The sequence below is a fragment of the Fukomys damarensis genome, unplaced genomic scaffold (genome assembly GCF_012274545.1).
Source record: "Fukomys damarensis isolate Sample0158 unplaced genomic scaffold, DMR_v1.0_HiC HiC_scaffold_16, whole genome shotgun sequence".
Taxonomy (NCBI): Eukaryota; Metazoa; Chordata; class Mammalia; order Rodentia; family Bathyergidae; genus Fukomys; species Fukomys damarensis.
Window position 1 is genome coordinate 135,334,880 of NW_022900928.1, and position 10,080 is coordinate 135,344,959.

A 10,080-nucleotide genomic window follows, 5' to 3' on the forward strand; every position below is an offset into this window, starting at 1 on the left:
CCCCTCCCTTACCCTCGGCTGAGTTCTGGAGCCGAACTGTGTGAGCCGGACCGGCCCGAAGGGGCTGGGGGTTGGAGCAGGCTAGGGGCATGCAGGGCAGGGGCGGACTCACGGGGTGACCTGCGGCTGTGGAGTGACACCAGCGTCGGCATCGCTGTGAGGAGTGGCCGGGCTCGCGCCCCACAGGCCAACCTCATGTGCTCCTATTGGTGACAGGGCCGGGAACTCGGCCCTGACAGTTTGCTCAGTGCCCTGCCCATGCCTCTGTTCGCCTGCACCACAGCAGCCGGAGCTGGGACCCAGCCTCCTAGCCTTTTTGCTGAGTCCCTCTCCAGTATCTGAGCCGCCCACAGCCGCCCCCCTTGTATGGCCTCCTCTTGGATCCTCCTGAATTAATGCCTGCAGCCCACAGTTCCCAGTTAGGCAGGTCAGGTGGGGCAAGTGCCAAGGGCACAGATTGGGCAGGTGAGGACGTCAAGGCAGGGCCTGACAGAGGCCCAAGTTGTTTGTCTTTGGGGTAGGAGTGCAGAGCTGGGGGGCCCAGGGCACAAGTGTCTCAGTGATGGTGTCTGGATGCCAGCCACGGTCAGGGCCACCCTCCTCAGGGCGGGTGAAGCTGAGGAATGCTGTGGACAGGGCTGCCCCACACAGGGTCCCTCTCAGGGATGCCTCTCTCCCAGCACCCCCAGAATGGGAGAGCCTGTGGGGCCCAGGCCGCTGGTGAGAGTGTGGGTGCCACATGGGCCGGTGAAATGAGGTGACCTCCCAGGGGAGCAGTGGCCCTAGGGACAGCCAAGCCGGGCATCCTCTTGTTCTGGGCCACCAGGCCTGGCCTCCAATGACTGGGCGCCCTCTGGTGGCCCCTGGAGGCACGGTCCTCCGGGAGCCATGCCTCATAGCTGCAGCCGCAGACCCTTTCCTGCTGATGCCCGGAAGGATCCAGATTCCTAAAGGGTGCGCTCCTGGGAGGAGCGCTGTCACAGCCAGGTGGGGTAGATGCCCAGTGCTTCCTTGGAATTGAGAGGAAGGAAGGGAAGCCCTGGGCACAGAGGTAGCCTTTCCACCTCTGCCTGCAGGGCCCGAAGCCCTGTGTCAGTGTCTCTGTGTTCTGGACCACCTGGCCAGGCAGCGGCAGTGACAGTTGTCCCATTTTACAGATGAGGAAGCAGGCTCAGCAGGCAGCGGCTGGGCCAAGGCCTCTGCGGCAGGCTGTCCCTTTCTCCAGCACTCGCCCACCAGCCATGGGACTTCTGCCTCTGTCCAGGAGGCTGTCTGAGCCACAGGAGTGCCCTGGGCACCTGCCTGTCCCCCAGCCTGTGATGCAGCTGACGTGTATCTGCTGGTACATGGGTCCCTAGGGGTGGGTACCACTGCTGCCTCTCTGTTGTCACTGCAGAGCTCAGCTGTGCTGCTGGCCCAAAGTGGGTTCTCAGTAAACACCCGTGGGTGGACCCAAGTTCGTCCCACCTGGCACCCACCGTGCTGGGGTGGAGGTCTCATTGGAGCCCACAACACCCTGTCCTTGTAGTCTCCAGGCTGGGGCAGAGGAGCAGGGACTGGGGTCCAGTGTGGGGAGTCAGAAATCAGGGGGTCCGGGAACTGTGCTCCTAATAGGAGCTGCCCAGCCGCTCCTGAACCCTGGGTGAGCAGCCTACCAGCCAGGGTGGGGACCCCACGCCCTGGAACAGGAGACAGATTCAGAGTGGAGAGTGGAGGCCGGTGTCCCCTTCCCACGTCCTAGAAAGGGGCTTTCCTGGCTGGCCTGGAACCACCATGTCCAGATGTAATTGAGGTCAATGGGGCCGGACCAGAGGGACTGTGTGTCTGTCCCATCCAGGCGGCAGAATCCCTCTGTGTAGCTCAGCGCAGGTCCCAAGGGTGGTCCTCAGCCTCCGGCTGTGCATGAGGACCTGAGGTTTCATCATCCCAGCACAAGACTGGGCTTCAGGTGCCCATAGGAGCTGTGATCCAGCAGGGCTTCCTGCATGATGCAATGGCCTGGGGCCTTCCTGCAGCACTTCAGCTCCCTGCTGGACCCGCCACTCTCCTGCCCATGAGAATAGGAGCCATTGTGACCTGAAGGCTGCTGGGGTGGCGGGGAGGTCCTGGAACTGTGTTGGCAGCCTTGGGCCCCTTGGCCCACTATGGTGCGTGAACAACTTTCACTCGGGCAGTGGTGCCCAGAAACAGCACTGGACACAAACCGTACGCTCCACTACTGTCCAGAGTAGTAGTGACATGAGAGGGCCTGTGTGGACAGATGAGGACAGATGAGGAAACCAAGGCCCTGGGGAGCCACAGAACTTTCTTAGGGCCCAATCTGGTTGGTACCTGAGCCTGTGGCATTCTCTGCTGGCCCACAAAGCCAGCCCAGCTCAGACCGCCCCTTCCCAGGACTGATGCCACCTTTTTGATTTGGAAGCCCGAGACCCAGCTGCCTTGCACACACAGATCCTCAGCTCTTAAGATTGAGAGTGTCTTCTAGCTGGCACTCCTTCTGTTGCCTCTGCCTGACTCCACCACCCCTCAGGGGGAACCAACCCTGCCAGGAAGCTCTTCCCAGGCTCCAGGGCAGGAAACAGTGGCCCCAGGGTGTGCTGTGGAGCCCCAACACGTCTTCAGCAAGGAACAGGAACCGCACCCATGGGGCCACATCCCTGGGTGGTGGCCGAGCACCTAGACAGGACTGGGTGGTCTGCGGGGACAGTGTCCGTGCTGGTGCTGATGCTCATGTTGCCAGGCCTGCCCAGCACCCAGAGGCCTCCTTGTAGGGGCTGAGAACACACTGGCCTAGTGGCCAGGGAGCGGGGCTCAGCTCCGGAGCCAGGAGGAGGTGTTAGCAGGTGTGTGGGCACTGCTGTATCCATGCTGCATACTCACGGCACCAGGGTCACCTGTGGGCATGCACTGCTGGGGAGATGTTCAGGAGCTGGGGGCTGGGGGACCATGTTTTCATGCTGGGGTAGGACAACTTTCCTCACCCAGGCTGTCCTCTATCTGGCTTTATGTGATTTTAGGGCAACTCAGGGCTAGAGGTGAGCTCTCCTGTGGGCAGGGCCTCTGTCTGGCCCCAATCTTGTCCAGCTGCCTTTACAGTGCATTGTCATGTGGGCCATTGCCCCATTTCCATGAAGGGCTGTGCATGGGGGCCACCCACCCGGAACCCCCACACCTGCCTTGCTGCCTGCCATCCCTGCACATGGCCTGTCTCAGCTGCTGTCTCGGAGCAGGCCTGGGCAGGTCATGAGCAACTTGAGGCCCCCTGGTGGGGTGTTGAGGCCTCCAGCCCCTTGCGTGGTTCTCCACACCAGCCAGGGGCCGGCAGCTCTGGGGGTCCAAGGTACCCCTGCAGTCCAGCCCCAGCAACTGCTGGGAATCCTGTGGCCAGCCTCATGCTCCCTGGCTCCTGGCTGCTCACCATCCTAGCACACATACCCCTCCTTCAGACAGGTCCTCCCTGTGCCCACCCAGCACAGGCACCTGGCACCACCCTCCTGATGCACCGTGTCCCCAGCATCCCCCAGCACACACACACCAGACTCATGATTCGGTGCCCTGGCTGGGGAGGCTTCAGCTCCATCCTGGGTGCCAGGCAGGGCCCGGATGGCAGGTGTGGGAGTGTTTAAGGTATATCAGGTGCCCTAGCAGGGTGCCACAGACTGGCGACCGCAGGCGTTTGTTGTCTCCTGGTTCTGGGCTGGGAGTCTGAGGCCAGGTGCCGGCAGGCTGCCCTTTGAGGCCGTGGGAGAGAGGGCTGCTCTGGGCCTCACCTGGCTTCTGTGGTTTGCTAGTGTCCTGGACTTGTAAATCCCTGCCTTCATCTTCACAGGGCTGCTGCCGTCTCAGTTCTCCTTTTTATGGGGACAGCAGTCTTGGATGAGGGCCTGCAGCATGATCTCACCTGATCCAGGTTCATCTGCAGACTCCATACCGCAGGAGAGTACACTCTATGCCCTGAACTGGGACCCCAGTGTGTGGGATTCGGGACACCCTGCAGCTCACAGCAGGAGAGAGTCTCGAGGCCTGGGTGTTCGAAGTGTGGTCTGAGGACGGCCCAGGTCCCTCAGTCGCTGGCTCCCAGAGCCCAGCAAAGGCCTGGAAGAGTCAGGCGCTTCCCACCTGCCTGGCCCTCCCACCACAGCAGTGCAGCCTCGGCCTGCAGAGCCCTGGCGGGCAGTCTGGCTCACCTTGGACCAGGGTCCCCTTGTGGCAGTGACTGAGCCTCCAGGTAGCCATGGACCTGGCTCTCAGGTAAACTTCCTGGGAGCAGTGGAATGGGAAGGGCAGCAGAGGAGCCCGGGTTGCTGTGTGGCCACCTCTCCTGAGGCCACGCGGCCAGGGAAGCCGCTGCTCATTTGCACTGAAGCCTTGGCGGGGTGACAGGGCAGCCCCCAGGGGCTCTCTCAGCCCTGTTTCCCGCCTTCATCCACCTCAGGCCCCCAGAGGCCCAACCACTCCCTCACCTACACTGAGTCTTGGACAAGGCGCACCAGCAGGCTTGGTGGGAGAAGGCTAGCAGAGGGACCGGCCCTAGCCAATGTCCCCAGGCCAGGCTGGGGTAGAAGCAGATAGAAAACTGGGGCCCATGCTCTAGGCTGGAGCTCACTCAGCCTCCGACACAGTCCAGGGGTATGAGCCATTCGGGTCGAGGCAAGGCCGGGCTGGAGGTGGCAGAGCAGGCTGAGGCCCTGCCCCACCCCATCTTTTCCTCCTTGCCACCTGTCCCAGTGCCCCAGCAGCTCCTAGAGAAGGCAGAGCTTTGTTTCTGCCAGGCAGACCAAGCTCCATGTAGTATGGAGATGAAACAGCTGAGTCCCAGAGATAGGTCCTAGGGCCCCGCCCAGCGCTGCCCAACCTAGGGACAGGCCAGGCCTCCAATTGGTTCTGTCCTATAGGTTCGGGGTAAGGGCAGGTCAGCGGGTAGACAGCTGTACCCCCAAGTCACAGGCTCCCCCAGGTGCAGCCAAGGGACCAGGGGACTGAGGGGCCCTAAGGCTAGGGCCAGGAGTTCATGGGGCCATGAGGACAGGGACCCTCGAGCAGGTTGGTCCAGCCTCTACCAGCCACACCCAGCTGGGTCTCCTAAGGTCAGAGCTGGCCCTTCTGCTAGGCACCCAATACCAGAGCCCTGCCATGATGCCTCCTGGTAGAGGTCAGGGAGAGCTGGCCAGGCTGGGAGCATGGGGCCTTCATCCTTCTTTCCCTTCCCCTCTGAAGTTCAGGGTCTGCTGAGAACTCAGAGCCTCCAGACCCCCACATCTGGGACTGAGCACATCCTGAGCCTCATCACCGTTGGGACAGGTGACCACAGTGCCTGTGAGATTGGGTCACACGTTTCCACCGGGGCAGCTGGCAGAGGCTGGGGCAGGTGCTTCCACCTCCCTGCAGGGCTGTTTCCTGGGCTTGCTCTCAGCACCAGAAGCTCCTTGGACAGCCATGGCCTGAGGGCAGCTGTCCCAACTGCTCTGGTGTGCCTCGGAGGCAGGGCCACCTTTGGGTACCCTGTGATACTGTGTGTCCCAAGCTTCTCAGCCACAAGAGCCCACCAGACCCTCGGGGCCAAAGAGCACATCCCACTTGCTCACCTGTGACCACTTGCCAGCCCTGGGAGAAGGCCCGTGAGGCCATCTGCCATGAGATTTGCCCAGCGTTCACACTCAGCATTCTCCATGGTGCTCAGAACACACTGTGTAGAGGATGAGACCCTAAGGTGACTTGGCCAAGTCCTGGGGCGTCAGCGCCCAGAGCTCTGCCCCAGCCGCCTCCACCCAGTAGCTTAATGCCTAGACTGGCACTGACCCACCCTGTGTGTGTGCTGGTTTGGGGACAGAAGTCAGGAAAGGGTCCGCCTCTGAAATGTAGCATGTCCTCCCCTGGAGGCCACCATGTCGAAGGGCCTGGGGCCCAGCACCCTGGTAACCCCTGGTGTCTTGTGTCCCCCACGTTTGCGTTGCGGTACAGCACTTGAAGTCACCAGAGCACCCACCATGACTGAAGCTCTTGTCCGTGCTAGGCTGGTTGCCAGGCTGTGCAGAGCCAAATGCTGGGACAGGAGTGCCCACAGCCAGCTAGTCATAATGCCCTGGTCACTCTGAGTACAGGTGGCCCAGTTTTACTGGACCCCATGCTGATGAGCGGATTGGTGCCCAATATGGAATGTGAATTTTGCCTGCAGAGCGTCAGGGTACAGGATCACAGGGCCTCTGAGGCCTCAGAGCCTCTTCTATGGGTGTGGCTGGTGCTGACCACAGAGCTGGGCAAGCCCAGAGTGACCTCTCAGGCCGCAGGGGCCATGTGCTTACACGTCACATAAGCATGAAGGGAGGGGACAGATTTGCAGTTGTTCCCGCCTCCACAGCAGACCCTCAGGCTGGCCAGGGCAGACCTCGCAGCCTGAGACATGTGGCCATCTCCACAGTCAGCATGAAGGCTCCAGGCTCCTGTGCAGCCCTTGCAGGGTCCTTGCCATGGGGACACTTAGGGGATTCCACCCACAGAGCCACTGCCACACTCTGTGCCACAGTCAACCAAGGCGAGGAGCATAGGAGCAGTGGTGCCTGCATGTCGTTGAAAGGACCAGAGAGAGGACATGGGGACAAGACAGGGAGGTCTGGGCTCCCTGAGAAACCATTGGCAGTGGGAAGTGGGGCCCGGCAGAGCTGGCTGGAAGCACTGGTTGGCATCAGCACCCTCTGAAGGGCCCTGTGGGAGGCAGCATCTACTCTCGCTGGGTCTGAAGCCCCCGAGTGACCAGCAGCCAGAGCCGCCCTGGGAAGAAAGGGTTTCACCAGCCTGGCCGAGGGATGGGAAGGACAGGTGTGTGCCAGGTGTGGGGTACCAGGGGCCCCAACATCTGTTCCCTCTTAAAGCAGAGACCCTGGAGCTACACCCCAAGACAGACTTCACTGAACACCTCCCACAAGCATGGGTGTGGCAGGGGACTCCAGGGCAGTCAGCATGGGGTGGCACTCGGGACCAGTCTGGAGTCCTCTGGGGGCATCCGCACATAGGCCCCATGGCGGTGGGAGGGGCGGGGGTCACTCATGAGCAGTCTCTGTCGTTACACTGGCACAGACCTGGAGAGACAGCCTGGGCTGGTGGTTGGAGCCACACCCGGGCTGAGGGCCATCTCGCTTAAGGACAATGGCTAGTCCTGGGCACAGAGACAATCCTGAAAGGAGTCAAAGCCTTTTTGCGTGGACACAGCCCGCCCACTGGGCTCGAGTGCCAGGCAGCACACCCTTGCTGTGTGGCCTTGGGCAAGTTGCTAGACCTCTCGTGGCTGTTGTGGGTCAGAGAGCACCTTTGGTCCTGTGCGTTGTCCAAGTCCTGTCTGCCACAAGGCCAGCCCTGGAAGCGGGAACCCCAACAGGGAGGGGCGTGCTGCCTGCAGTGCCCAGGCTCCCGCCTCCTGGAAGCCAACCTTGGCCATCTCAGCATGCAAGGTCAACACTACTGCTCACTGGCCCTGGGCACAGGAAGCCAGGAGTGATGAGGCCGTCTTGTCAGCAGGCCGAGCTGCATTGCCCACCTATTGTGGGAGTGGCCACAACACCCAGGGGGACGGGGCACACAGGTGGTAGGTGCTGCAGGCATGGACGACTGTGTGACTCAGCCCTCACAGGACTGCAGCACGTGGCAGGTAAAATATAGGACCCAGTGATGTTGGAAATAGTGATTCATTTTGTAGCTCAGTAGATCCTCAATGTTTTAATTTCTGGTAAATGACAAATTCTTAGTGTAAACACACTCCCATATTAGTACGTGTGTTGCAAATGTTTTTGAGGGGCAGGTCATTTTGCTTTTTGTTTCTGTGGAAAAATATGCATGAAACTTACTGTCTGCACCATCTCAGCGGAGCACAACTCAGTGGCAGGCACATGTTCCACAGCTGTCACCACTGCCTACCTTGTGCCCTGTTCATCTTGTGCTACTCTAACTCTGTCCCTCCCCAGCCCCATGCAGCCACCATTCCACCAGCCAGTTCTGAGTGGGCCTGGTGGAGTCTCCCAGCGCTGGTGCTGTGGGTGTCCTGTTTCCATCACCTGTCTTTGCCTGTTGGCGCTGTGAATGCTGGGAACAAGGCTGATCAGCTGCCTGTCCAAGCCCCTGCTAGTTATTCTTTTGAGCCAGAATTTTTGTACTAAGAGTTCATTGTTCATCTGAAGTTCACACGTCACTGTGCCTGCCACCCTTCCTTGTCAGCACCTGCAGGGCACACCCCTGCCTCCCGGGCAGGCAGGCAAAGGTACTGTCTGAGCACAGCATGGCAGCAGGGACCCAACAAGACCTCTGGACACACAATCAGGCCAGCTCCTGCTCGCCACTACCCCATGGCCACTGAGGGAGGCTGGGCTACTCCAGCTGGTGACCTTGGGCCTGTCACTTGGCCTCCTGCTAGTCACTGTCAGTGACAGAATGGTGCTGTACGGCCGCTGAGAAGATTAAATGACTCAGCCCCACAGAGGGCTCCAGCCCGGTGTGACAGAGAGCTGTGGTGCCCTGGCACTCAGGCTGCCCACTGACCTGCCTCTGGGCGAGGTCTCAGCCTACAAGTCCGTGACAACAGTGGGCCATCCCCGTCAGGGCCCACACTGGACCACCAAGATCCTCCCAGCCCCATGGATTAGTACCTGTGAGTATATTTGGCCCCAGGCCTGGCAGAAGTGAGAGAAGAAGCAGTGCTTCCCGTAGCAGAGCTGCCCACCTGCCGTGAGGGAGTGTGCCCACTTGGGACTCTGGAAGCCCCAGGAAGGTCAGGGCTGGGCAGGTGTCTGGGCCCAGAGGGGTCACGAAAGTTTCTAGGACAGTGTGGGCAGGCCTGGAGGAGGGGAATGACAGGGTTCAACCCCCGACACCAGGGACCAGGGAGGCGGCTTCCACGAAGTGGTCAGCTGAGGAGAGGCCGGGTCTCTTCACCCTCTCCTTCCCATTTTGCCCTGTGTTTACTGCACATTTCTGGGTCTGCTTTTGTGCTGGCCCAGCCTTACCTGTCTGCACCTCTGCAATGGGCACTCAGCTGCATTGTGTCCCCTTTGCAAGTCCAGGACATCATGTGGACACAGCAGAGGGAACAGGACCAGTCGATCCTGTGGGTCAGCCAGCTTCGCTGTGGCCCGAGATGGGGGGTGGGCAAGCTGGATGGGAGGGCTGTGCAGACCCACAAGAGGACAGCCAGGGTCCCCCGCCCAGCTGTGGGGGTGGGGTGGGTTGCCCCTGGTGAGTGTCCTCTTTAGCCAGCTTGCTGGGGATGGGAGTCAGGGTTGAGCTTGGCCTAGTGGGTGAGGCTGCTGGGAGCTCAGAGTGGGTCCTGCCCTGCAGCTGGGATATGGGGCCAAGGACATAGGCAAGCTCGAGGTCCCCTTTGTTCCCAGTGTGTGCCAGGGCCACAGCATGAGCTGGGACACTGAAGCAGACCAGTGGGAGGCCTGCCTAGGAGACCCAGGGTCACATCCTGTCCGGCCTCTTGCAATGCTGAGACACGCCCAGACCTGGCGTTTACAAGCAGGCTGGCCTGCCTCGGGAGTCCCCAAGCAGCCAGTTTAAAGAGCAGCCGCTCAAATCCCATGGCAAACCCCTTCTTCTGGGTCCCAGGCGTGTGGCCTACCTGGGCAGGTGAGTCTGTGGGCACTTTCTGTCTGCAGGTGCAGATTGGCTTAAGGCAAGGGGACCCAGATCTGCAGAGGGGAAACTGAGTGGGTGTGTTGGGGGAGCTGCCTGCGTGATGGGGGAAGGGAGCAGCCTTGACCTCCTAGGCTGGAGGGTGACCCAGGAAGGTGTGGCCAGGTAGGGCTTGGTTTGTCCTGCGGAAGACGAGGACCTTGGGAGCAGGTGGTTATGGGAAGGGGACCCAGGGGTCCGGGACTGGGAACTGGAGGGACAAGGGTGATCAAGGCAGCCTTTGAATGTCGAAGAGGTCGGTGAGGATCTGGTGCTAAGTGGGCGAGGGGCTTCCAGATAAATGATCAGCAGGCCCTCTCTGTTACCCAACTCCCCATTTGCCATCCCGTGCCAGTTACCCGGTGCGCCCCGCCCTGCGCCGGCTCGGAGCAGGCCGGAGGGGAGGGGGCCAGTGCCGCC

At 61.0% G+C, this 10,080-nt stretch overlaps 1 protein-coding gene across 3 annotated transcripts in view; it reads left to right on the top strand.

Annotated features, from left to right (window-relative positions):
- The first annotated feature begins 8,433 nt into the window (after positions 1-8,433).
- Positions 8,434-10,080, top strand: part of Gpc1 (glypican 1) — a 10,899-nt gene continuing 9,252 nt past the window's right edge. Inside the window, exon 1 of one of the 3 annotated variants that reach the window (XM_010606591.2) lies at positions 8,434-8,635. In XM_010606591.2, the coding sequence (XP_010604893.1) occupies positions 8,449-8,635 (187 nt within the window). In that variant the 5' untranslated portion in view covers positions 8,434-8,448. Of the gene's footprint in view, positions 8,636-9,521; positions 9,616-9,822; positions 9,917-10,080 lie in introns of those variants that run through there. The other 2 variants (XM_010606593.3, XM_033764736.1) reach the window with 2 other exon arrangements.